Genomic DNA, 27,389 nt, shown 5'->3' with positions numbered 1-27,389 from the left:
CCTCAGTTTGCCCATCTGCCGAGGAGTGGGAAACAAACCCCATTCTCCCAACCGCAGGATGAAGACTGGGACCAGCTGAGTTTGTGAAAGGGCCTATTACGCCATTGCTCCAGAGGTTCTCAAGCGTGAACATGTATCTGAGTCCCCTGGAGGGCTTGAAAACAGAGGGAGACTCCTCCCTCCCACCCCAGGGTTTCAGTAGGTCTGTGGTGAAGTCAGAGAATTTGGACATTTTCAGACGATGCTGATGTGGCTGGTTCAGGGACCACACTTTGAGAAGCACTGCTCTAAATCTCTGGAACTCACCCAAAAGAGAGGCAGTATGTGCTGGAACCTCTCACGCTGGCTTCAGGAAGTTGGTAGCTTGAAATCAGCCACAGAGGTAGTATTCACACCTCGGAAATCAGTAAATGCTGCAAACCAGTTTTTTTTTTTTTTTTTTTTGCCAGGGAGCTAGCTGGTAAACATTTACTGGCACACCGCTGGGTAAGAGGGCAGCCTTTCTCTTCCTCTGTGCTCCAAGACTGGGGTGCCGTGCCTCAGAAACAGGACAGGAAAGCTCAGTCAGAACTCTCTGTGCCTCCATTTCATTGTCTGTAAATTGGAAACACTAATAGCATCTACCTCACTGGCCCACAAGAATTAAGTAAGAAAATACCCGTGAATCACTTAGCAAAGTACTCAGCATAGAGTAAGTGCTCAAAAATATTAGATCTTGTCATTAAAATCCTTTGGCTTATAGGGAATCTGTATTTTGTTCCTACAAGATTATGAAGTTCTATATAACTGTACTCCTGGGAGGGGTGGAGACCATGCCATGCTGAGCTTCACAGCTTTGGGGTGCCTGCTGGTACCTAGTCCTCCTTCTCTGGGGACCCCCCATTGCACAGTGTGAGCCCCACCCAGCCCCCGGTTTGTAATGTGCGACACCCCTGGCCGTGGCTACTTACAATAGATACTCTGGGGTTCTCAGAGTCTCTTTCCTGGGAACTTGGACCTGGATCCCAGAGCCAGCCTATAACTCACCACCTCAAGGTCAGTGGGGCAAGCAGGCTCTGCCAGCAGCCAGAGGGACCGGGGAAGGGCTGCAAAGAAGGGGTGGAGCAGGTGGGCAGAGGCAGGCACGGGAGTGAGGTAGAGAAAGAGGCCTGAGGACACCCCGCCTCTGAATCTGGGCTCCTCTAGAAGTTCTGCTGCCCTGCCCTGGGCCTGCATCCTCTCAGCCAATGTCCACTGTGGCTTAAGTCGTATCACGTTGGCCTCCGTTAATTGCAACCTGAGAGTCCCAACTTCTCCACTGACTCTGCTCTTTGCTCACCCCCACCTGCCCCAGCACAGGCTTGGGACCTGTGCCTGCTCAGCCCTGCCTGTTGTGGGCCTCGGGCAGGACTCAAGGCCTCGCTTCTTCCATCTGCTCATTGAATATGGACTTGGGCGGAAGCGAGCCTCCTTCTGAATTTTCCCCGTTACATGAAGAGAAATGAATATTCCCGACATTACCTACTCAGTGTCACCCCCTGCTTAAAGACCCTGCAGCAGTCCCACCCCACCCCCGTTGCTCTTGGATTGACTCCAGGCTCCCTTCCTGCACTCTAGACGCTGCCTGAGCCTCTCCTGGCCCCTCTCCGACCTCCACTCTCACCTCTTGACTCTGAGGGATATGGACCTGCTGGCAGTTCCCCAAGACCGCATGTTCTCTTTGGCTTCTCTCTGTGTAGAACAGAATTTCCCCAAGCCTACAGCCAACTACCAAGCATTCTTCAGGCCCCCGCTTCGATGTCACTTCCCCTGGGCCATCTTCCCTAGCATGGCCCTGGCTGTGCCCCTGTGCCTCGCACCCTGTGCAGTCTCCCTGTTGGCGCGGCCTGTGCCACACCACAAGGTCCCAAGTGCAGGGGCCAGATGCAGGCCCCTCTTGTTTCCCCAGGTTCCACGTTGTAAGGGCTCAGTGGATGGTTAAATAAATGTTGTGACCTGAGGAAAGGGGAGCTCCAGAAACTCAGGGGCCGTCACCATTGTCCATGGTGACCTCCAGAAAATCAAGTTTCCAGAGGGAAGAAAAGGAGAGGAAGGTGTGAAGGCAGCCCTAAAATGAGTCAGGTAGAGTGCCTGCTGGGTGATCAGATAGAGAGCTCTCCTGGAAAAGAAGGTGTGATTGAAGAGAGAGTGACATTGGCAGGAAGGAGGCAATGTGAGGTGGAGGAGATAAAAGCACAGAATCTGGAGGGAAGGTGAGGAGGAGAAAGAGGAACACGAGCCCTGGACCTTGGACTCCCCTTCCTAGACCTCGTGCTGTGCTTGTTCCCTAGAGGCTCGGGCCGCAGTTGCTCGCGGACTTGCTGGTGGCTCAGCCGCACGATGGACACGTGTGTCTAACCTGAAGGAAGTCCCCTGTAACCTGACCTAAAGGAAGCTGCTGGGAAAGTTACCACAAATACAGTTCTCCAGAGATTCCCTTGCCCTAGTCAGCTCGCTAAAGCCCCTCTCCAAAGCCAGCCCTGCTCGGAGGCCCTGGGCAGTGAGTGGTCACGGTGCCCAGTGCCGGGCGGGGCGTCAGAAGGCCCTTGGCTTCCCCCCCTCCGGCTGCAGGCTGGCTCCTTTGCGAGGCCAGCCAGAGGACTGGGTAGCTCACCTCCCTTGGGCACAGGTCCCATCACAGCATTGCTCCAGCCATGGACGTCATTCCCCAGTTACCGCAAAGTAGGGTTACAGTTTCTCCCATGGTGTGGAAATCCCAGTCTCTGTAACCTCCAGTGAGCCCTCTCAACCACCTGGGCCGAATGCAGAAGCTGGGCTTCTGGTCTATTAAATTCCCAGTCCAGGAAGCCTCCGGTGTGAGGCTTCCTTGTAATCTGTGATCTATTTTCAGGGCTGCCCAAGAAAGACTTCATTAGTTTAGACATTAGGACTTTAATAGCTGATTCTAGTAAAGTTGCGTACACAAAGAAGAAGCTGAGAGCGTTTAGAGAAAGCCTACATTCACCTGCCTTCCCCAGCAACTTAAGAACTAGTTTTACCCCTAAGAGCTTACAGTCTAGGTGGGAAAAGAAAATGAAGGTGCATTACATGAAATTGTGGAGAACAATTAAATATTAACCTGTGTGGTGCTCGCTGATTGTAACAGGACTATAATGTGGCTCAGAGAGCCAGTTCTGCGTCAGAGAATTCACGGAGAAGGGAGACTGGAGCCGGGCCTGCAGCGGGGGGATTCGGATCAGTGGAGAAGAGAAGGCAGGTGTTCCGGGGAAGGGGACCTGCATGAGTAATTGCCTGTAGAGTATGCGGGACAGGAGGCCTGGATTAAGCAGAGGTTGTACATTAAATGCAGGAAGGTAAGATTAGCGAGAGGGTGAGAGAGGGGATGCGTGTTGCAGGAGGTGGAGGCGGGGGCAGTTATAAAGTGTTTGCACGCCCGGCTCCAGGAGTCGGGGCTGATGGAAATGATGGGAGGAGGGCGGGGTGAGGGAGGGGAAGCATTGGAGGACTGAGGGGCGGGGAGGGAGCTGAGGAAATTTCCAGCAATTGCTGGCCACCAGCAGGCATGGGCGGCTGACTTGAGGGCTGAGGGAGCGCTCTTCCCTCCGGGCTCTGCACCCTGCTGGGGCGGCAGGGGCTCTACAGGCCCCTCTGATCAGGGTTGCCAGCAGATAGGTCACCCGCTGCCCCAGGTACCCCAGGTGGCCAGCCTGTCACAGGCCCTGGGGAGCCACTGCAGGATCTGGCACTTCAACAGGCATTTTGAGGGTAGCTGCTAGGCGCAGAGCACCACAGGCAAACAGAGGAGTGAGGCGGGCTTCCTGCCCTCCAGGGAGCCCAGTGTGCGGGAAGGGAACAGATGTGGCGGACAGCGCTGACCGAAGGCCGGGTGCGGGCCGAGTTCCCAGGCTGCGGGGGAAGCAGGGAGTTTAGTCCTGACTGGAGAAGGAACCTCTGAGGAGGGCGTGGGGTTTGTACACCTCAGGGAGTGAATTAGAGGCATTCTCTGCCTGGCAGGAAAGACGGATAGACAGGGAGGGAGAACTTCCAGTGAGAGAGCAAAGAGAGCTCAGGCAGAGGCTGCAGACCTTGCCACCTGCCCACAGGAGGGTCCGGCGACCTTGTGAGGGAGGCTGGGGACAGAGGTGGGAGTGCGGCTGGGGGCAGATGCCGTGCCGGGTCGGGAGAAAGAAGGGCTGTGGGTCCAGGGATCCGTGCGGCATTCACGGGGCGCCCGGTTTGAGGCAGAGGTGTAGATGTCAGGGCACAGAGAGGAATAGACGGGCCCGGCACCAGCGGTCCCCAGGCCAGTGGAGGAGGCTAAAAACAGGGACTTCTGCTCGGTGTGGAGAATGCTCGAATTCTGTGGGTGCACAGGGGACGGAGTGGTGAATTCTGCCCCGGACCTGGGGTGCGGTCGGGCTGGGAAGATATGTGGGCTGGGCTGGGGGCCCTGGGGAGAGGTGAGGGTTCCCTGGGTTGAGGGAGAGGGGGTTTCGGGCAGAGGAGTCAGCATGACGAAGGAGTCAAAGGTAGAAAAGGGCAAGGCACAGAGACCAGCAGGGTAGTGTAGCCAGAGCTGCAGGCTGTGTGTGTGTGTGTGTGTGTGAGAGAGAGAGAGACAGACAGACAGAGACAACAGACAGACAGAGAGAGAGAGACAACAGACAGAAAGAAAGAGGAGGGAGGGAAATAGAGAGCGAGAGAGCTGGGAGGTGAAGCTGAAGAGGAGGCTTGGGGGCCGCCTGGGAGGCCTTCAGCTGCCCTCCCAGGGAACCTGGGCATCACTCTTATGCAGTGAGGAGGTCAAGCGTTTCTGAGCAGGAGCCCGGTGAAGAGCAGTGTGTTAGAAGGTGAACTCTGACCTCTTCATGGAGGAGGGAGGAGGGCACAGAGCCAGGAGGCAGGGCCACGTCAGGGGGCCGGGCACTCCCACCCAAGAGGAGAAACACAGAAGATGAGAAGGTCTGTGGGAGCAGGATGCGAGTTCTGTCTCAGACATTTTGAGTCTGAATTGCGTGGGGCGATGCCCAAGAAGAAGTGGAAAATGCTGGAAATTAGGGCAGAGGTCAAGCCCCTGAGGAACGCTGCCTCAAAGCCCGAACGGGACGAAGAGAACGTCCAGGAGGTGGCTACAGCGGTCACGTGCCAGATGGCCCCGGTGGCAGACGTGGGGGAGGGAGGGGAGGGCCCCTCGGGAGAGACTCGGGTGGAAGGAGGGTCACCTGTGCGGATATAGAGCATGTCCGTTAAACCTGGAATGATGTCGGTGTTTTCGGAAAAGGAGACACATGGGGGGCGGGTGAGTTTGGATATGAGCCTGTTTAGTCTTGGGGTGGGGGGTGGGACATCGTTGTCAGGATGCCCGAGCCACTTGCCCTACACAGAGGTGCCCGGTGTGCATGGAAGGAGTGAGAGGGAGGACGGGGACCACAAAGTGGCCGGAGGGGAAGGCAGGGATGGCCGAGCCTCTAAGAGCATCCAGTCCCCTGGCCCCAGCTGTCACCATGACCCTGTGTGTGAGTGAGTGAGCCTGGTGCCACACTCAGCGGGTCCTGCTGGGAATGGAGGGCTCTGGTTCTCATCACCGAATCCCATCCCCGCCCAGAAGCCCCTTTCCCATGCACCTCCCCCACTGTTTCCTGGTGATTCCTGATGTGGGCTGGGACCCGGCAGGACTGTCCAGGTGTGTGTCCTGCCACCAGTAGACCAGGAGCTCTCTGAGCACGGGGACCCGTGTCTCCCCTCTTCCTCTTCCCAACAGAGTCCAGGACAGGGCCCACGCGTGCCGGGGGCGGACGCCCCACGTGGCACTCAGTCTCCGAGGCAGACGGGGGTGCCTCAGATCCCGTTTCTTCTCGGCAGGAATTTGGGCCAGATCCCACAGGCACGCAGACTTGTGACTGCCTCAGACTCCTGGTCGGACAAGGTCACTCAATCCAGGCAGCAGCGTAGCTTTCTCCTGACTAATTTACCTAATCTGTTCCAAATGGATGAGATGCCCAGGATTTGGGGTGAAGGGGCGGAAGAGGGTTCTTTTTATCCAGACCTGCTCAGTCCACCTGTCCCAGAGTCTCCACGTTATTAAATGTTTTCTGGTTCCTATGGCAACCGAATCACACAGCCAGGATTTTGTTATTGTTCCAGGGAAAAAAGGGAAGGGCCACAGCGTGAGGACTGACGTCCGTGCACCATCCATCAGCCAGGCAGCTGAGTCACCACCACGGTCTGGTGCTTCCATGGAGTCACCTCCCTGTGGTCGGAGGCTCCCACTGGCCTTCCCTCTTTGGCAAGAGGCTGGTCCCAGTCTGCGTCTGTCAGCAAGCGTGGGTAACTGGGCACCCTGGTGTGCCGAGTCCTGCCCTGTGCACTTCGGGTGGCTAGCGGGGTAGAGAGGAAATTTCCTGAAGGAGGCACAGTCCTGCCTCCAGGGAGTGCGAGCTCAGGAGGCTGGGGACGCATTCCCTGTCCTTTCAGAGCACACGTATGTATTCACAGACAGTTTCTAGGGCCACCTAGCAATTGACTTACAATACGACCTCAGCCAAGTCACCTGGCCACTCTGAGCCTCAATCTCCGTATGTACAAGATGGGGAAGCAGGTACTTTCTCACAGGCTGAGAGGGGAGAGAAATGAGACTGTGCCTATAAGAGCTCCGCACCAGCCTAGTTTCCACGAAGAACTCGATAAGCATGCACTTTCGTGGTTGCTGATTGGCTAGCTGCTGGCCGCACATCTCAGGACCACCCGGAAGGTGAGGCAGAGGGAGCTCTTCTACTCCTTGAAAACACATGCCAGCCCCCCGTCGGGCAGCCACGGGCGGCCACGATGGACGCAGCCACCTCTCTCCACCACCACCAAGGATTGGAATAAGAAGCTTCACTTGCCCAGACACAGAAGGGAACAGAACAAGAAAGTCAGTGGGTCAGCCAGAGGGGTTGGGTCGGCAAGGGTGTGGGAACAAAGGAGGGGCCGTGAGGCAGGCACTCCGGAGAGATGGTGCTCGGGACACCCAGACCCGCTCCGGTCTTTGAGGAAGGCCCTTGCTCTGTGCTCTGTGTTGGCCAGGCACCTTCTGATGACAGCCTGGCTTTCTGGATAGAATTTCCCACCAGAGAAAGGGTGTCGATGGGAGAACATGCCTCTCAGGCCCACTGGATGGCTGATTCCTCACCGGGGTGGCTGAATCAGAATGCAGGTACTTATGCTCGTGGTGGGTGCAGGTCACCCCTGAGCCCAGCCGTCTCGGAGCGTCTAACCAACGCAGGTTTCTAGCTTACAAAGTGGAAACTGGGCCCCACGGAATGGGATGACCACAGAAAGGAACTACCCCCAAAAAGGAGTCCAGCCTTCCCCTAAGGGAGCCCCATGAGACACCCACTGTACAGACTCATCTGACAGCTCCCCCTCCTCTGCATGTTCCACGCTGACCTCTGCCAGATGCCACAGCCGGGCCAGCTGACAGCTGCCTCCCCCGGGCTGGCCCTACGCAATGCTTTTCAAGCTGGGAATCGAGACCCATAAGTGAGTCATGGAATTAATTGAGTGGGTGGGATGAGCATTCTTCATAATTAGCCAGAACAGGGTCACGTATATCAGAGTGCCTCGTGGGGAGTAAGAGTGAGTGGTATTTCATGAGTCTCAGGTGTGTGTGTGTGTATGTGTGTTGTATATGTGAACACACATGTACAATATGGATACAGCAATAGAAAGATGGCACATTCTGATTGGGTCGTTTGTGGGCATTTAATAAAGGAACTGTTTACAAAGACGTGGGCAGGGTGTAGGGAAGTCACAAGAGAATTGTGGGGCTTAGTTATCACCCTCAGGCTTAAGGCTTGCAGGTGGAAGGTGTTTCCAGAACTTGGAAACAGGGAGAGTGATGTGGCGAAGGCTCAGACAGGAGCTGCGATCATCAGCCTTCTGGGGAATGAACACTTACCCTCACTCCTCTCCCTCCCGCCCAGCTCCTGCTGGGCTGCCCACTAATCGAGCCCAGGAAAGCCTGAGGGCCGGCAGCCACGGACCCAGTCCATGTGTGGAAAAGGCCAGTACATAATGTGTGCATGGGATGCAATGTAAAATGGCACCACACTTCTTACTGTGAGTCTCAGTTAATGAAGTTTTAAACACCCTGGAACCATGTGCCTGACACTGAAATTACTGCCAGAAAGAAGCAAAACGTTTCTGAATGGCCCCAGATCAGGGCTTTGGGTGGCAGCTCAGACCAGTGAGGAAAGGGCCGTCCTGTTCTCGGCAGCTGGGAGTGCACGCATCCTCCAGATGTGCCAGGACAGAGATGCCCGACAGTGGGGCTGAGCATAGCCAGTGTCACAGGCTGGGGCTGAGGCCACAGAGGAAGAAGGGCAGGAGAGGGGAATGGGTGGGAGAGAGGAACAAAGGGGCCTGTGGTCAGGACACCCACGCTGGGCAGTTGCTTCAGCTCCCCAAGGACAAAGGGCAGGGTTCTATTTCTAGCTCCCGTGGGAGCAGGAGACAACAGCCTTCTTGCTTTTCACACACTTGAGGTCGGCTCACTACTCCTCAGCTACGTGTGGTTGTTCTGGACTCACACAAAACCGTCTCTGAGCCTCGTTTCCACGGCCCACACTGCTGCTGAGTCCATCACAGCGGGGTCACATGCTGGCGACTTCACGCCTTCCTCGCCAAGTGTGACCGGGCTCCAAGGCCGAGTCTCCTGAACCCCAGAACATTCCCCCACGAGCCCACTCAACACCCACCTTCAAGTGCCCAGTTCCCAGAAGAGAGACTCTTCCAGAAAGGAAATAGTTTCCTCTAATGACTAAAAGATAAATGACAACACTGTTCACGACAGCACGGAGCTCTCATTTTACCCTTGCTGTTTTCTTGGACAATAGAAAGCACCTCTGCCTTCACAGACCTGGTTTCCTCCTGGCTTACTCATCAACACATAAGGCTGAGGTGTTTACGTGAGAGTTAATAAGGTGCAGAGCATTTTGCTCTTTGAACGTTCCTCCTCCTTCAGAATTTCTGCATTTCTTTCTGCCGTGTTCCTGGTACTGGCAGGGGTGGGCTAGAGTCTCGAGAACACGGTGAAGGTGTTTCCTGCCCAAGCCAGCAGGACCTTGGGCCAGACCCTGGTGTTAGATCCTGAAGACACCCCAAGGAAATGGCTCACCAATGTCATCATTTTTAAGTCAACCAAACAGAAAGTGGTTGCTTGACTACTTCATCAGTCTTAACCGAGTCATTATTAAACGATAAGTTACAGGAAAAGGAAAGAGAAAGTCCAAGGGGATCAGGGTCTTGCCAGTGTGATGCTTACAATTTGGACCATGACTTGTGGAAACCGGCGTGCCAGTGGCAATGCCTGCTTAGCCTCTCTTTACTGCTTCTGTTTATTCTTCACAGCTCTGCCATGATCCACGAGGCGCTAACTCCCTCTCTACCTCTTGCACTTCCAACCACACGTGGTCAGTGGTTGACTCGACTCTCTCCCTCCATAACTTGAGAGCACTCTCAGCGGGCAGCAGCTCTGTCTTATTCACCTCATGCTATCCCCATGGTCTGCACCAGTGCCTGGGCTGTCAAAACTCCCCATGAAGTATGTCTGGGGTGAAATAATGCATCACATATTCATTACACCTAAGTTTTTCAATGTGGGAAAAAAAAAAGAGCTAGCCGTGGCTTTCTAAACTTTTATTTTTTGGCAGTGAAAACTTTGATTCCAAAAAAATCTAACCTAAGCTCCAAGATAAATAAAAGCAAAGCAGGACACCCAAGTAAGTTTGCCAGGTTTAGCAAATAGAAATGCCAGATAAACAGTTAAGATTGAATTTCAGAAAACTAAATAATTTCAAAAGGATAAGTATATCCCAAATAGTGCATGGGACATACTTATACCAAAGAAAAATTTTTCATTTGTTGTTTGTCTGATGTTCAAATTTAACTGAGTATCCTGATTGTAACTGGTGGCCCTCCACCCAGACCCCTGCACGCATGGGACCCCCAGGGCGCCCTGGGGTTGTACAGTCTGGTTTGTGAACCACTATTTGAAGAAACATTGTGACTCTCCCACACTGCTGTCCTTCTCCCGTCTCTGGAGCTGCTCTCCCTCTGAGCAGGACCAAGGCTTACTTCCCAGCACCTCTGCGTGCAGCCCAGGTGTCTCTGTGGCCCTGGGCTGTGAGGAAAGGCTGCTGCTAAAATCGGGCTCAGTTTCCTGAAGCATCAGAGTGTTAAGTGTCAAAACGGCTGGAAAGGCAGCCAACATTCATGACAAATAGCTCTGCCAGTTCACACGACCATTTCAAGCCCAGCATAGATTTCTTCACCCCTTGTTTTCACCCACTGCTGGCTCTTCCGTGAAGGCGTGATGGAGCTGGGGCCTCCTTCTTGCTCCCAGGCCCTGTCCTTCTGGGGTGAACAGAGGGACCACCACATCCAAACCAGTCACCCTGGTTCTGCTGGGCGGATACTGGTGGCCTCTGTGGCACCAAAGCAGAGATGAGTGGGGAAGTGTCTCACCTCCCTCTCTTCAGTGCCCCCCTCCTAAGAAAAGCAGTGAAGGGGCTCCTTGGAGCATCACGTGAACTCCTGAATGCCTTCCAGAACGAGCTCGCTCTGGAGAGGGAGCAGGGGAATCTCAGCGGGTGATGTCTGCTGATTTTTGCCTGACCACCTTGCGCCCCCTTCCCAGATGGTTTGTCCACCAGTGTGTGGTCTTGGTGGGGGGCAGACAGTCCTCTAGGCCCAGGTGTGACTCAGGCTCGGCCCATGGGATGCTCCGCCTTGGGGCTTTGACCCTCGGGGGAGAAGAGGGCAGTCAGAGATGACTCTAAAGGATGTCACCGGATGTCCCTCTGCACCTCTCGGGTCCCATGCTTCCCAAACCTGCAGTGCTTTCTGAAAATAGAGGCACGGGCACCACTTTTCCTTCCAGGTAAATATCATTATAGGATCATAGTCCCACCATGGTACGTGCAGAAGGGATGAGTATCACTTCTGGGTGGAAATGGTGTTAAAATTCAGTTCATAATTCACCACGATTTTCCCCCCTCTGTCACAGAAGCCAGCAACTCTCCAGATGGCGGCCACTCCATCAGCCTGGGTCCTGGAATGAGGACAACTCAGAGGACAGTCCCAAACCAACTCAAGGTGACCTTTGGGAGTAAACAAGAAAGAAACCGTTTGTCGTGTCAAGTCACTGAGAGGTTGGGGTTGTTTGTTATTATAGCATAACCTCTCCGATCCTGACTGACACCCAGGCACCGTCAGGGACCTCCTGAGTCTCAATCACCATGGGAGCTCTAGCTGAGCCATTTTTTCAAGTCCCACAGTCGTGATTTTGGAGATCAGCTAGGTTTGTGAACCCGCACTTCACTCCACGCTGATCCTGAGGCACAGCTGAACTGTAGTGGGTTGAATGGTGGCCCCCCCAAAACATATCCACATCCTAATCCCTGGAACCTGTGAATGTTACATTATTTCAAAAACGCGTCTTTGTAGACGTGATTAAGAATCTTGAAAGAGGAGATCATCCTGGATTATCCAACAAGTACAATGACAAGTGTCCTTATAGGGGGAGGCAGAGGGAGATTTAAGACAAAGAGACACAGAGGAGAAGGCCCTATGAGACAGGCAGAGATTGGAGTGATGATGTAACCACAGCCAAGGAATACCGACCGCCACCAGTAGCTGGACAGGCAAGGAATGAATTCTCCCCTAGAACCTCAGAGAGAGTGTAGCCCTGACGTCACCTTGATTTTGGACTTCTGGATTCCAGAACTGTGAGAGAATACATTTTTGTTGTTTCAAGCCACCAAGTCTGTGGTACTTTGCTTCAGCTGCCAGTGGACGGACAGCGTCCACTAATCCTCAGGGACCTCCCAGTCTCACAAGGGAAACTGGGGCTGCACCAGAGAGAGCTGGGCAGCAGGGGCAAGGCAGCCAGAGCTGGGCTGACTGCTTGGGAAACGAGCTCTGGTGGAGGGGAAGTTTGAGCAGAGGTCTGGGGGGATGTGCGCTGGAGCTTAGTAGAGAAGGAGAGGGAGGGTGTTTCAGAAAGGAACTGGCGGTGTGGACACCAGGATGGGGGCCACGCAGGTATTCCAGCCACAGAAGAGCAGCAGAATCCGTGCTGGGGATGGCTGAATGGAACAGGAGGGCTGGCAAACTTGGTCTTGAAGCCCAAGGTGGCATGCCTTCATATCAATATTTATAAAGCCAGAATGGTAATTTGAAAAATTGTCTGTGCCTTCAAAATAAGTCACAATAGTTAAATTCAAAATTGTATCTATGCCCTGACCACTACCACATATATATATGTGTGTGTATAGATATACACACACATACATATACATATATATGTGCCTATATACATACAGACAGACCAAAACATAAGAAAATCATGGGATAGACTTAGGAATTTTTTTCTTTCATTTTTTAAATTGTTACTGAAGTTGCAACACTTTAATAAACAAAAGAAACCCAAAATGAGAAGTTCTGGGTTAATATGAAATTAATAATGAACTACTGAGCGTTCTCGAGGAAGGGTGTGGTGGGGAAGGGGAAGGGTGATCAAAATAATGGTTAAGGAAGGTCGTCGGGGCAGTCCAGTGCATAAAGGAGAGGAGACGGAGCGGCAGAGGCCAGGAGACCTACAAAGGGGCCGTGCAACATTCCAGCAGTGAGGTGTAGCGAGGCCCAACTAGCGATGTGTGTGAGGACGGAGCAGAGTCGGAGCAGAGTCTGCAGGCAGCGGCCTCCCCAGCGCTCACAGCCTCCGGTAGCTGCCAGGCCAGACGCTCGCTACACTCGACTGCCCTCTAGTGGCCAAAGCCGGGAAGCTAGTCTCGCCTTACAGGGCTACCTCCTAGGGATAGAGCATTGCGGGAACGTGAAGAAGGAGCTCCGGGCTCTCTGGTGTCAGAGAAGGCTTGCCAGAGGACACGATGCTTCCACTGAGCATGGTAATTCTTTATAATGGGGCCAGTCCAGCTGTCAGAGACCTGACAGGCAAGGCATAAGGAATGGCATGGGTAATAACCTAAAGGCTTGAGCCTATATTGCATCATCAGGGAACGCAAGGTATTTGGTAGGACTGGAGAGCAGGGCTTGTACAGGGTGGTGAAAGGTGAGGCTTTAGAGGGGAGCTGAGGCTATGCCTCCAGTGGGAGTTGAAATGCATCGTAGACAGTGGGAAGGCTTCCAAGGGTTTAAGCAGGGACGTGATACAGGGACAAAAAAAGGTAACATTATCAAATTTGCACTTTAGAAAATCAATCTAGCAAAAGTGTGGAATATGGGCTGGTGGGAGGGGGACCAGTTAGTCCAGGACTGAATGCACACTGAGGGTTGAGAACTCTGCATCTGAAGGTCTTTGCTGTTCACCCCCTGTGCTCGCTCCTGAGGGCTTGCAGGACTGGAGAAGTGGTAAAGTGGCAGAGAACTGAAAGGCAGTTAACTTGTGAAGATAAGCACAGGAAACAGGTGACACGACAGAAATGTGCTCCAGAGAATGATGGGTCTTAATTTATTGAGTGCTCTTGAACCTGAGGACCAACCCGCTGACTTTGGGTGGGAGTGTTTTGAATTCTACCTTTGATCTCTCTTGGTGCAGGGCTCTTCGTTGCCATATGGCCTCTCTGGGGGTTTAACACTAGCCACCCCTTATACCCCACATAATAGGAGCTGCTCTCTGCTTTATACTGCCCGTCGCTGGCTGGAGTTGGAGCCTAATTTGTGTGGCCAGGTGAGCTGCCTTCCTGTTTAGCACCAACAGCTGGCGTATTGATTAGGTCACAACCCTAACAACCAAATACTGTTATGTTCCCATTTTACAGATGAGGAAATCAAGGCACAGAGAGGCAGAGGGACTCACCCACAGTCACACAGCTGAGGTGACAGAACCAGAACTGGGAGGCTGGCTCCTGAGTCTATACTCTTAACCACTTGCCATTTGACCCTCTTTGTGCTGGTCGCACAACGATGCCCAGAACCACACTGGGGAGTGTTTTGCCTTTAACCATCTTCTACCCTGTTCACCACCCTTGTTCAACCTGTTTCCCACTCCCTGAAGGGTACTTAATGGCTAAATGAATCCCAATTAAATAGTAACTAGAAGAGAGGCACCTGAGCCTCCTCCCCTGGACCCTTTCCTTTCTGCTCCGTGTCCCAGTGTTTGTCACAGCATCTGTGTTTGCAGAAGGTTCGTGGGTGCAGACTCCCCAGCAGGACGGATGGGAGGGCACAGCCTCTGGTCTGGGGAAATTTATGTCTAAAGGGAGCCGAGGCGGATGAACTATTCTGTTTGCTCCTTTTGCTCTCTATCAAGCACGGTCAGCTAGTGTTTTTTAAACCGTGAGTCGCCACCCATTAGTGAATCATGACAACCATTTAGTGCGTCTCAAATCACATTTTATTTACATGAAACTAATTAAAATTTAAAATATCGTGTGCATTTTATGTAGCATGGTTAAGAATTGTTTTAGGAAATTTTGTTTTAGTTGTGTGCACCTGCGTGTGTTTGTGTGCACACGCACACTTGGCTACGATATAAAATATATTTCTTACTGTGAGTCCAGTCGAAGTTAAAGAGCCACATAGCTAAATGTTTTTCTCCTCTGCTTTCACAATACTTGTTTACAGGAGCTTTACAACCCATGTTTTTTTTTTTTGCTCGAGTTAATCTTAAAGTGAGTTTCTATCAGCCAGTCTACACTGGCCATGATGGAACAGAGGAGGGGTGAGGGGTGCTGAGACAGCACACGGAGGGAAGCTGTTGGCCACAGAGCCGGGGTTGCACTCCTCGGCCACCAAATGCACCACCCAGATGATGGCCCAGCACCTCACCTGCTTCACTGAAGTCACCTGTGCTTCATTAAAACCTTGAAGCCCGTGAGCAAGTTAAATTGTTTGAATTAACACAGCTTGTTGGAGCCAAACTTAAGCTATATTTTCATAGGGCATATTTGTCGTTAAAATCCTACTATAAAATTTATATTTTAAAAATCCAGTTTATGAATTTGTCATTTATTCTTCCCTGCTTCGAATCAACCAGTCCTGGCGTATTTATAGGACTTCCTCCTCGCATCCCAGGCACAGACCCTCAGCTGTGTGCATGGGAGGCTGGTCTGGCCAGCCCCGGGCATCTTTGGCGGCCTCGCGGAGGCCCCTCCCCCCGCCCCGCCCCTGCCCGGTTCCACTGTGAGGCCCTGAAGCTGGATCTTTATTCAGGGAAGACAGCCTTCCCCTGTAGGGCAGCCCAGACCCTGGGGTCCCTGGGATCCCCCGTGCTGAAGCCAGAGGAATGCCACGTCTGTAACACATTCATCTTTCCTCAGCAAGCCTGACGCTCCTGACCCACCTTCTGGGCAGGGTGGATCATTATAGAAGTTAGAACATGAAATCGGACAGCCTGGATTCTCATCTCAGATCTTCTGCTGATGAGATAACGCCTTCGGGCACATTGTGTAACCAAACCAAGGTTCAGCCGCCTCACCTGTGAGATGGAGGCTGCTAATAGCACCTATTTCATCACGGTGCCGTGAGGGTGAAATGACGTAACACAGGTAAGGCATCTGAGCTCCATACTTAGCAAACGGTAAGTGCTCACCAAGTGTTACCAGCCATTACCATAATGATTATGATTGTTACAACAGTCTTCCAGGCGGCCTCAGGGCGGCTGTAGTCTAAGAGCCACACGGGGCCCCTCCAGGTTAACTCCCAGCGTCCATCTCTCCATCACCCACTGACCTTCCCACCTTGAGCCCTCTCGCTCCCCACAGGGCCCCTCATCCCTGCCGCTTTCTCACCTCTTCATGGCCCACTGCCCACCTCTCAGCTTCACTTCCTCCGTTCTAAAGCCGGCTTTGAAGCACACGTCTCCTCAGTTCTGGCCATGGCCTGAACAAGATAACGTGGGTTGTGGTGTGAGAGGCCCTGGGTTCGAGTCCTTGCTTTGCTTTTTCCTGTCAGGAAGCACGGCTGTTTGCTTCAAGTAAATCAGGACAGGCTGGAGAGGGATCCTGAGCCTGAGACTGTACTAAAAGGGAGGGTCCTGCCGGTCAGGCAAAGCCCAGGGCCGAAGGTGTGTGACGAGGGCTCCCGGCTGCGGGGCGTCCAGCCGCTGGGCATCCAGCAGGCGGAAGGAACACTGACTCAGGGAGGGGGTGCACTGGAGGCAGGCAGTCAGACCCTGCCATCTCCTGGACGGGGCTCAAGGAGCCTGGAGGGGTCAGGGGACCCACAGTGGGCCTTGGGTTGGGGAACTGAGGTCAACGCCCAGACACGTGAACTGGGCAGGTCTTGTTTTTGTGGAAAAAGGTTGGATGCACACTGGATGGCTGAAGGGTCACCGTCTCCAGAATCCACATGGTGCCGAAGGACATAATGCAAGGATTGATTGGCTGTAGTGGTCCGCACTGGGCCCTGCCCCGGATCAACCTGGATTCACTCCCCGCAAAGGGAGCCACGTGGAGAGAGGCCTCCTGAGGCTTCCTGTCTCCAGACTAGATGGGTATGGGCTAGCCAGAACAGGGTCAGAGCTGGCTCAGCTCTAGGGGAGCCGGGGAGGCAAAGGCCTGGGAAATAGAGTCACGAGGAAATACTGTGCCGCTCAGAGACACATGTCTTCTGAGCCTCCTTTGACTCATTTCTGTGAGACAGAAATAGTGATCCCCAATACCTAAGCTCCTGGGTGTATTACGGAGATGAATGTAAGAAGTAGTTTGGAAATAGCTGGACTGATGTGCTTACATTGTCATTACTGTCCCTTGTGTAAGTACACAAGGATTTTACTAAAATTCACTACAGTGTAAATCGATACAACACATCGGGGAATTCATGAGGGTTCCTGAAATCAGACAAGACTTCTGAGCAGGAATGGCACTGAGAATGGGCCCAGCCTTGATGAGAGTAAGTATCTGTGTGGGAGATGAGGGAAGGGAGTTACCTGGGCTCAAAACCGGTGACACAACTGGGCTTTGAATTTTTCTGAACCAGGTTCCTGCCCGCCTCGGTGCTCAGGCGTGGTGCTGCCATGACTGGGGACCCCAGCCTGAGGCCTCCCTCCTCTGAGCCAATCCTGGGCGTGTCTGGGGAAGGCCTTTGGTCAACGTGGGCAGACCAAGTTCAGTCGTGGAGCAGGAGAGCTGATTCAAGGCTACCCCTGGGGTTAAAGGAGCCGAGGCAGGGGAATGGGCATCACACCGGCATGTCTCTTACATTTGAAGAGATTCTGTGGGCTTGTAGTTTTCGTAGCCCCTCATACCTTTCATCCTCTCAACAAATCAGCCCAATTATTATCCCATTTTTAACTGCATAGACAAATAGGACTCAGAGTGATTTGCCTAAGGGCAAACGGCCAAGTTGGGACTAGGACACAGATGCTGGAGCCCAGATCCAGCCCGTCTCCCCAGAGCATTTGGAGCTCAGTGTCCCAGGATGGGGGCAGGAGCCAGGATCAGACCCAGGCTGTGGCCAGTAGCTCAGAGGACCAGAACCTGGCAGTTCCAAGCACAAGGTCATGTGCCGAATGTCTCGATGGGTTGAAACCGTGTCTGGAGGCAGCATACGAGAGATATGTCCTTTCTGTTTTATAGTTTTCTGTACTGATCAGAATTTTTGCATAAACAAGCTTTATGTTTATAATCAGACAAAAAAAGTCACATTATTTTTCTGGGGCTTGGGTGGTAGAAATCTGCATATAGCCGAGTTAGGGCCCTTCATCCACCAGCAGCTGCTCTTGTGGGCAGGTCTCTGGCCTCATCATACCTGAGTCCCCTGATGCTCTTTTCCTGATGATGGTTTCACCACTTCCAATTTCCAGTTCTCTCAGCTCAGTCCCCTTTCTGGCAACCACAGCTGCCCTCCCCCATCCTTTGAGGATCTTCCAGCAAACCATTGCACTCAGTTCCTTGGCAGAAGATCAGGGGATCACATGGCTTAGTGACTGGCGTCTTCTGAATCATGGAATGGAAAGAAACACTACACACAAAGCCAGCACACAGACCCTCTGTTGCAAGCACGGCGTGGAAGTGATTCATCCGAGACCGCCTGGCGTGTGCACACGCGTTGGAGCGAGGTCGGTGCAGTGTTCGCCTTCTCCAGTGACTAATGGGGCTTCTCAGACAGAGGGAAGCCCCAGGCCCCTCCTAGGTACACAGTGGAGCCCAGCAGCCCTGTGCCCCAGGCTCTGGGGCTGCCAGAGAGGTGTCTGGGGAAGTCATAGACAGAGGCTGGGGCAGGAGGTGAAAAGGGTGGAAGATTTGGGGGATGGGGGTGGGGATTAGGGGAGGAAGTAGGCAGACAGGTGTAGGTAGAATGTGGTCAGCCTCTCCAGAAAACCAGGAAACAGGCTCTGACGTCTCCACTTCACATCCCAGAAACACACCCCAGGGCCCACCAGGTACGGGAGACACACACTCACCAATGTCAGAACGCACCTAGTAAATAACTCATGTACTCAAGGAGTCCTTATGAAGTCCAGGCATGGTCTCAGTCCTTGACTGCATCCTCCCAATAGCCCTATGAGAACGCCAGTGAACCCATATGGCAGTTGAGAACATTCTGCACAGAAACATGAAGTAACTTGCCCAAGGTCACGCAACCAGCTAAAGGGAATTCTAACCCAAGTCGCCCCATTCCAGAGGCTGCGCAGAGCCCCCCCTGTAGGCCAGGCACTGCTCTACACATACATTATCTGTCAGTGTCCTCACAGCAACAATGCAAAGAGGTATTATTATCCCCATTTTAAAGGTGTGACAGCTAACACTCAGAGAAGTTAAATATGTTGCCCGAAGCCACACAGCTGGTATGTGGTGAAGTGGGGACTCACCCATGTCTGTCTGACTCCAAAACCCATGATCTTTACAGGACATCTATGTTCTCATCATTTTCTGGGACCGTGCCCCTCTTTTCTGCGTCTCCCACTCCCTTACCTGTGGTTTGGATTGGTTAGAGCTTGATGCAATAGTAGTAGCCTCTTGGTTATTCCACACAGGGTCCTCTCTTGTTGGAGAGAGAGGGGAGAGGTTGTGGTCCGGGGCTAATGGACCGACTTGGAGAGTTTTGGGCAGGTGGGGAAGGATGAGGGAGGGCAGGCAATGCCGGCTAGCCAGCAGGTCCAGTGGATCTCACCAGGCTCTGTATCAAAATCCCCTTTTAGGAAACACAGAGGCTAGGTGTGGTGGAGGTCTGGGTGGGGGTGGGAGGAGGGTGACTCCAAGGGGAAGCTAGGGCTGAGAAGCCCTCATCACATCCAGGGCCATTCTCTTCCCCATGGAGCACTTCCCCTTGGAATCAGCCCGAAACTAGAAGGTAAATTTGGGATCCCAAACTCGTAGTCCATAAGCCTCATAGATAGATTAGATGTAGGTTTTGTTTGGCTGGATTTATTTCTCTTGTTGTCACTTAAAGTTGATGTCTTTAAGCAAGATGTGCATTCTCCAGTTTGCCACAGACCCCACCACTCCCTATTGCCTCACACCATCCCACTCACTGAGTGAAGTTACCACATTACTGTGGCCCACGATAACACTGGAGTCTGAAACCCTTGAGACATAATTTGGTATCAGCATTTCACCTGGGAGAAAAAGAGAATAGATGTGCCTCCTAGACCAAAATGAAGACACTGAGGTGCTGGGAGGGCACGGTCAGGTCCCCCCTGAGCAGCTGCTCCTGGAACAGTCAGTTGTAGCTGGAGCAGAGCCCAAAATTTATTATAGTCTCTGCTTCTCTGGGACCTGGACCCATGTATTAGTATCCTGTGGCTGCAGTAACAAATGACTACAAACTTAATGGTTTAAGACAACATAAGTTTATTATCTTACAGCCTGGAGGCCAGATCTCCAAAATCAGTGTCACTGGGCTCAACTCAAGGTGTCGGCTGAGCTGCATTCCTTCTGGTAGCGCTAGGGGGGAAACCCGTTTCCTCGTCTCTTCCAGCTTCTAGAGGCAGATGTCATCATCGTCCCCAGAGTTAGGGTGGGGAAACTGAAGCTCAGAGGGTTCAGCATTGTTGCAAGCAGTTCAGGGACAGAAGGCACATGCAAAACAGAGGCTGAAGGGCTTGATGAAAAGACTATGTACAGAAGTGTGGGCAGAGTCAGGGGACCAGCATGGGCTGGTGGGCACCCAGAGCCTGCAAAGCGGGAGGCTGTTGCCGCCCTAGGCCTCTAGGATCTGGTGTGTGCTGTAGCTGTAGGAGAGGGCTGCCCATGAGGAGCGGGGGCCTTTGGGAGAGACGTCAGCCACTGCCAAGCCCCAGCCCAGCAGGGAGGGCATCTGCACCTCACTCTCCTCTCATCCAGCTGAAGCCAGAGACGGAGGGAGCCCACCAGTACAGCTTTAGGCCAGCCTCCGGGACACAGAGCTGGAGGGCCCCGTGGGGAAGAGTACCGCATCTTCCCTGAGGTCATACAGGCAGTGAAGAGCTGGCTCTACACTGGTTCTTATTAACCCAGAGGAGGAGATTTCTGGCAGGGAGAGAGACACCTGGTGATAGTTTGGCCTTTTGCCTTATAAAATCATTTCATGCTGTTGAGTCCCCACTCCAGCTTTCCCACCAATCCCCGCCCCCCACAAAAAAACACCTTTGGGTTCAGGTTGCCCACCCAACTCCACTAATTGATTTGGGCTCAGTTAATCCAAACTGGACAAAAGGACTCCATTTCAACCAGAACCAGGCATATCTAGAAAGCAAACTCTGCAGCAAACAAAAACTTATAAAACCAAGCATGCAACCGACGTTGGAGAGAACTGGCTTGAGATGACCCGTTGCTTTGGGTCACCTCAGTCATTGATGCCCACATGTGTGGAAAACCAAGCCCTGAGTTCATTATTGTACGTGCTTGGAGTCTGTCACACGGAAATGCATGTCAGTGGACACACCCCCAGGAAGAAGGACATGTAAATGCATATCCTTGGCTTTCCTAAGTTAGAAATTATTTTATTCGGCCTGGCTTCAAAAGGGGCCAGAGGTCATTGGTGGGGAAGGAGGAGAATCTTCCTTTTCTTCATTTATTTATTGCTTGCATGATTTTTTCCTGCAGGCACCAATGACCTCTCTAATACAAAAATGTTTCCAAGAAGGCTGATGGTCAAGGCAGCCTGGGGACACGTGCAGCCTGGGACTCACTGCTCTCCAGACCCTCTGGTTCTTTGTAAGTTTGACAGGCCTTCTCTAAGTGGACGGGTGAGGATGTGGGGTGGCATGGGGAGAGGAACAGGCTACAAAGGGATCTGCACGTCCACAGCTCCCCTTCCGGAGCTGCAAACCTGTTATTTTGCATTCTTCTGCCAGCACTGCCCTGTGCAGCTCCTGATCTGACACAGGCTTCTTTCCCACCCCACCGCTAATGTGAGCTTCCCCGCTTCCGGCCTCCCACTCAGCTGACAGTCCCCCCAGGCCAGGCAGCCCACATCCTGCCCTGCTTCCCCTGGGATGAAGGCTGGGTCTTGTACCCACCCTGGATTGGGGCAGCCAGGTTAGCTCAGCAGGTTGAAGGGTGGAGATAGATTCGTATCCTGGGGCTAACTCTGAAAAGCCCAATGTTATGCCCAACAGAAAAGCTCTGCTGTCCCCAAAGCCCCTGGAGCCATCTCAGGGTGGCCAGGGACACCTGACAAAAGCCCTAAACCCCACACAGTACCAGGGATGGTGGGTCTGGCTGTGACCTCCCAAATAAACCCCTGCCCACGACTGAGCTGGTGACTCTCCAGTTCCTGTCAAGCTCGGCTCAGAAGCACCGACCCGGGTGCTAGCCTAACACCCCGGGACAGCCCTGGCCCTCATTCTCACATAGAGACAGTGACTAGAGCCACAGCAGTACCTTGTATGTGAACAGCACTAGACAGTGTTCAAAGCACCCTGAGCTCCACATAAAACCCCACAAGGAAGGACGGGCAGAGGTGCCACCTGTATTTGCACAGGTAAGGAATTTGAGCCATTTACCTGGGGCCCCTAGGGGCTCCCATGCTGGTGAGTGGGAGCCAGAACCAGAGCCTGTGCCTTTGGACTCCTAGGCAAGGCCTCTTTCCCTCAGAAAGCAGTACTTCCTGGTGTACATCGTGCTTCTGGGACCCCCAATACCCCTGTGTCTGAGAACCAGGGAAGCCCAGTCCGTCTCTCCCCACCCTCTGGACTTGGCGCTCCCAACACTGTGCACACAGCCCTGAGCTAGCCCTGGCCACTGCCCTCTCCAGCTGATGACACGCAGCGGCCTCGAGGCTGCAGTCCTGCTGTGACGTGGCCACTGTGGGCACCAGCCTCCAGCCCACGGCCCTGGTTGAGGACCTAGAAGGTCATGTGAACAGAGGAGAGCTGTGGGCTTAAGACAGGCCGAAGGTTTGCCAAGTTTTGAGGCCACAGAAGCACGTTCTTCAAATGCAAGCCCATTAAAACCAGAGGAGCAACACAGACTGATGTGAAGGCCCGGCTGGGCCCTGCCTCCCCGACCCGACCAAGGCATCCCCTTTTTCCCCAGGCCCTGGAGCCACCTGCAAGGAACACCTAGGTCACTTCATCAAACAGTTTTAAACGCCATCCCAGAGCCCTCCTGGCTGGGCGCTCCCTGCCTTGGGGAGCCCTTGCCTGTTGTGGTTCAACACCCGCTCTCTGCCCGCCAGAGTCCCAGAAACCCCCTGTGGGTTTGTGTCCCGAGCGTGCCAGGCTTCAGGGGAGGGAGGACAGCGAGGAAGGGGCAGGGGACAGCTTTCTGATTCTTCTCCCCTAGAAATCCTGCCTGAGGCTCTAGTATCCAGAGGGAGGAAGAGGAGAAATGGTTCCTGCGCTTGGGGGCCTCCCCGTCTGCTGGGGAGCGTGTAGGGGGTGCAAACACACACACACACACACAGGCGCAGAAGCAGGTCCAAAAGAGAAACCCCATAAAAGCAAGCCCAGGCTCCCCCAGCCACACAGAGCAACACATCCCAGTGAGGGGCCGCTGGAGTGAAGGTGGGCCAGAGCCCAGGTGAGGCAATGGGACGTCCTCCCAGGAAAGGCCTGGGGGGAGAAAGGAAGACCCCTGAGGCCGATCAGGTCACACACCTCAGCCAGCAGGAGAATGCCAGGCAGCCTGCGCTTGGCATGCAGGTGGGGCGGGGACGCTTCTCCCAGGTGTGCCCTGAGCTGGTAGTTTCGGTTGGGGTGAGTGAGGGGCACGGGGGCGGGCGGGCAGCCTGCCAGCGGGGACCCACAGCAAAGGCATCAAATGGGAGAGGAACCAGCCCCCTCGTACCCAGCCCCTGCATGTAGCCAATGTTAAACAAATGATGTTTGAATGACAGAAGGAAAGGAGGAAGGAGGAGAGGGAGGGAATGGTTCTGTTTAGCTGCATCACTCTCCTTACTGAGGGAGGAAAAGAAGAAATAAGACAGTCATCAATGAGGATTATTTTTTACTGAACAATTTTACTGAATAAATGGCTTCGAGCTTGTAAACATTAAAGCCTCTGAAAAGAAACAGTGACCCGAATTCTGGAGACGTGAGTTCAAGGAGCTTCCCTACCCGTTCTGAGTAAGAAGCCCACCTCCGTGACCCCCTCACCCTCCGCGGAGCTGCAACAACCCGGCGACAAGGGCTTCCCAGAAGGGCCACCTCCCTGCCCCCCACACAGCTGGGGGCCCAGCCAGCCTGAGAGGTGGGCGGGGTCCTGAGCTTCCTGCCAAGGGCCAGCGGGGCCCAGGGGTCTGTCGGACGGGCCTGCCTCTCAGGCAAAGCTCATCTCCGAATCCCCCTCCCCAGCTCGGCTCCGCCCGACGGGCCTTCCAACCCTCACACCGCTTTCCTCCCCTCACTGTCCCCCAGGAGACACCTGAGGCCACGCCCCAGCACTGCCTGTCCCTGAGCCTGGACTCAGAGCTCCCCCCGGAGCGAGAAGGTTCCGGAACAGGCTGGTCAGGCCTCTACCCTTTTCCGGCAGGTGGTGCGACGGGGCGGGGCAAACGGTGATCCTGGGCGCCAGAAGGCTGTGACGTGACTTGTGGGAAGAACATGTGAGTGAGGTAAGCTTCGTCCTCACACAAAATGAGGTTCCGCGTTCAGGGGTATCTTCTGGGCCCCGCCCTGTGGGCGGTGCCTGTGCTCCTGCTTCAGCGGGGCTTGAGGGGCGGGCGAACGAGACTGTCTGCGGCAGGGGTGAGCGTTCAGCCATGTGTCGGCTCGCGGTGGGAGGTGGGTGTCCCAGGTGACCCAGAGCTGAGAGTTCAGCTTCAGGCCTGACACGGGCCCAGCTGTATACGCCTCTTTGAAAACTGTGCCGCTTGCGCAGAGCCGCCAGGCCCACCACCCTGGAGGATGTCCGTGACAGAGCAGGCAGTGGTGGAGGGAGGCCTGTGACTGCGGAACATCCGTTGCCTGGCCTGTCCTCACAGCCCTGCATCCACTCGCCCCTTCGGTTCCCACCCCCAGATGCCTGTCCCCCTTCCCCTCTGAAAACACTGTCCCTGGCTGTCACCCCACCTCACAAAAGGCAGACGTCTCCACCGCCTGCCCAGCACACTGTCCTGGCCCTTCATCTGAGATGACCCTTGAGGACCCCGTCCATTTCAGGGCCCAGGAGGAGCGGAGGGCACCCCTGTTCTCACAGCCTGAAACCCCGAGCCCTGCAGGGAGGCTTGCTGGGGTGCCTGGGGGGCTGGGGTGAGGGCTTGGGCCTGGCTCCACAAAGCCACCGCTTTGTCTAACTAGGTGTGAAGCGGGCCTCTGTGACCCAGGCTGAGGACCAACCCGCCAAACGTGATTTCTGCAGGGAAACCAATTCTGAATCCTGAGCCACCCGCTTGCAGAGGTGCGCAAGTCCAGGATTTGTGGTGATTTGGGTGCTGAGCGGAGGGCAGAAGTCATGGCCCAGACCCACGGTGGCTGTCTGCCGTGGGCACAAGCCCAAGCTGCTCTCCCGACCCCCCAGGCCTGCACCCTCGCCCTCAGTCTGTCCTCTGCAGCTCCCATCACTCCCTTCCAACGTCTGCTGCCAGTTACCAAAAGACCCAGCACATCGCTGGGCCAATGGAGCTTTGAAAACACAGTCTATCCTCACTATTCACGGATTTAATATTTGCAAATTCACCTACTCACTAAAATGTTTTACCCCAAAATCAATACTCAGGGGTCTTTCATGGTCCTTCATGGACACATGCAAAGTGGTGACAATTTGAACTGCCTGACAGGACATTCCCAGCTGAGGTCACAAGGTGATACTCTGCCTTCTCGTTTCAGCTCCCCTGCTGGAAACAAGTCTAGTTAGTGTCACATTTTTAAATTTTTGTGCTTTTGGTGATTTCACAAGGATGTTCCTAAGCGCAAGAAGGCTGTGATGTGCTTTATGGAGAAAAGATGGGTGTTAGACAAGCTTGGTTCAGGTGTGAGCTGTTGTGCTGCTGGCCATGAGTTTGACGTTACTGAATCAACAATATGTATTAAAGTGTCTTTAAACAGAAATACACGTAAAACAAGGTTGTGTGTTAATCAGCTGATGAAGCTTGTGTCCAGAGGCTCACAGGAGCCTAACCCTGTATTTCGTCTACGGGCAAAGCTTTAGTGTTTGTTAGGTCAGTGTTCCCCCAACTTTACAGAGCGTAACTACTGCGAACAATGAGAATCCACCATCCAGGTGCTATGCCTGGGCCCACCCGGATTTAGCTTATCAGGGTCTCCTGGGCTTGGGGGCCAGCATCTGTGTTTTTCAAAGCTCCACAGGTGATTCTGATGCAGGGCCTGGGTGGGAGCCGCTCCAGTGATTCCTTGAAGCACTCATGTTAGACCTGCTGGGCCTGGATGGTGGCACCACTGGGAGGTGATGTGTAGTGTGATTTGGTGAAGAGAACACAGGACTGCCACGGTCACTGGGACCTGAAGACTCTGTGTGACCTCAGGCAGGTTGTCTAACGCTCAGGGCCTCAGCTTCCCCACCCATATCATGAAGGTAATAACACCTGTGCGTGGTGGGGTTTTGCTCTGAAATTCAAGCATGTTTTGTGGGCTGGGACGCCAGGAGTCCACTGGTGTCTTTTGAGAGAGAACTTGTTCCCAGAGGAAAGGAGGTGGCCTCGGCCAAGAGTCTGGGGAGGGACAGCTTGGGGGACCACCCCTGAGGTTCCACCTCCTGGGCTTTTCTGGCAGCAAGATTCAGACTCAGTCAAGTAACTTTAGGAAGAGAGGCTTTATGGGAAAGAAAGATGTTCCTGGGAGAGGAAGCGGAAACCCCCAGGATGCCAGCAGCCAGTCTCTGTCCCTCCCCCAAAGGCACCAGCGTCTCCTGCCCCCTCCTCTCCCCCTGCCCAGCTTCCGCCTCGGTGCTGCTCACACTGGGCTGTGTATCTCAGGAGCGCTCCTCTCAGCTAGCTCAGTCTCTGCGATCCTCCACTGGCGTTTTCCAAGGCGGGAACGAATGGGTCCGCCTTTCCGGGGCATGGCTGCTGGCTGGACAGCCCTGTGGGTCAGCTGCAGGGGTGGGTGACCGTGTGGGACCGGCCACCACCCTGTGCCTCTGTCCTGCGGCAGATCCTCCCGAGCCCTCTGCCGCCCTACCACACGCACAGAGTGACAAGGGAAGCTTCTGGAGCAGCCCAGGGCCTGGCCTCCCGAAAAGCTCTGTGGGCAGAACAGGCCAGAGGTGGGATGCTGCCTGTGGGGTGGGTGCTGAGACACTGGAGCTGAGGTGGCACGTGTCCCCTTTCTCCTCACCGTCCCTCCTCCCCGACACGCAGAGGCCCACACAGGGAGGAGCTGAGAACAGACCACTGACCTCTCCAGGACAAGCTGGCCCCTCTTTCTCAGGGGGGAGCAGTTACTGACCACCTGCAGGGGTAGAAAATCTGCTTTTGATCTTTCCTCAGCCCCCTGTGGCCCGAAAGGCCCCCAGAGGCCAGGACATGGCTTGGGCCACCTGACACTGGTGTCGGAAAACCTAAAAATATATCATGGAGGTGGCACTGCAGGAAACATCACCACCCTGAGGGCGAGGCCAGGGAAGGGAGCGTGGAGGACTGTTAAAACTTAGAAACGGGGGCACGGCCCACAGGGCGGGGACCCCGGCATCTGGGCTGGCGGCCCCCGTCAGCTGGTGTGACTTCTCTGGGGTGGAAGTGGGGCAACGATGTTGGTTCTGCAAGTGCTGGAAAACTGCAAACTGGATTTAGCTGCTGCTGTGGGGAGGAACCCCGCTGCTGGTCAGAGGAGGCCAGGGCTGTGGCACCGCTCACGGGGCGGGAGGTGAGCAGGACAGAGCCCATGTCCCTCCGGCCCGCCATGCCTCTGCTCGCGCCTCCTACTGGCAGAGTCGAACTGCGAGCAGCTGCCAAAGCCAAAAGCTGTCTGCCGGGTCCCCGCGCCTCGGAGGCAGACCAGAGAAAGACCAGCGCTCCCGGAGCGTGAGCCGGGGCCTGTTCTCCTGCACGTGTGTGCACATGCACACACACACACAGAGACA

General features: G+C 54.2%; 1 protein-coding gene across 11 annotated transcripts in view; it reads left to right on the top strand.

The window, feature by feature from the left end:
- The window catches only part of LOC309665534 (uncharacterized protein), a 107,694-nt gene extending 84,907 nt beyond the window's left edge, over positions 1 to 22,787 (top strand). For 3 of the 11 annotated variants that reach the window (XR_014266480.1, XR_014266481.1, XR_014266482.1), the window contains 4 exons: positions 11,027 to 11,115; positions 13,580 to 13,711; positions 13,803 to 18,043; positions 21,012 to 22,785. Coding sequence is in view for 5 of the 11 variants with exons in the window: in XM_082472177.1 (XP_082328303.1) it covers positions 10,813 to 10,900; positions 11,027 to 11,115; positions 13,580 to 13,711; positions 13,803 to 13,907 (414 nt within the window). In the remaining 6 variants the exon portion in view is untranslated. Of the gene's footprint in view, positions 1 to 6,332; positions 10,901 to 11,026; positions 12,930 to 13,579; positions 13,712 to 13,802; positions 18,044 to 21,011 lie in introns of those variants that run through there. The other 8 variants (XM_082472174.1, XM_082472176.1, XM_082472175.1 and 5 more) reach the window with 6 other exon arrangements.
- Positions 22,788 to 27,389: the final 4,602 nt, after the last annotated feature.

Source organism: Balaenoptera physalus (assembly GCF_965194825.1).
Source record: "Balaenoptera physalus genome assembly, chromosome: 1".
Taxonomy (NCBI): Eukaryota; Metazoa; Chordata; class Mammalia; order Artiodactyla; family Balaenopteridae; genus Balaenoptera; species Balaenoptera physalus.
The sequence above is the reverse complement of the archived record's forward strand: the minus strand, read 5'-3'. Positions and strand labels throughout refer to the sequence as shown.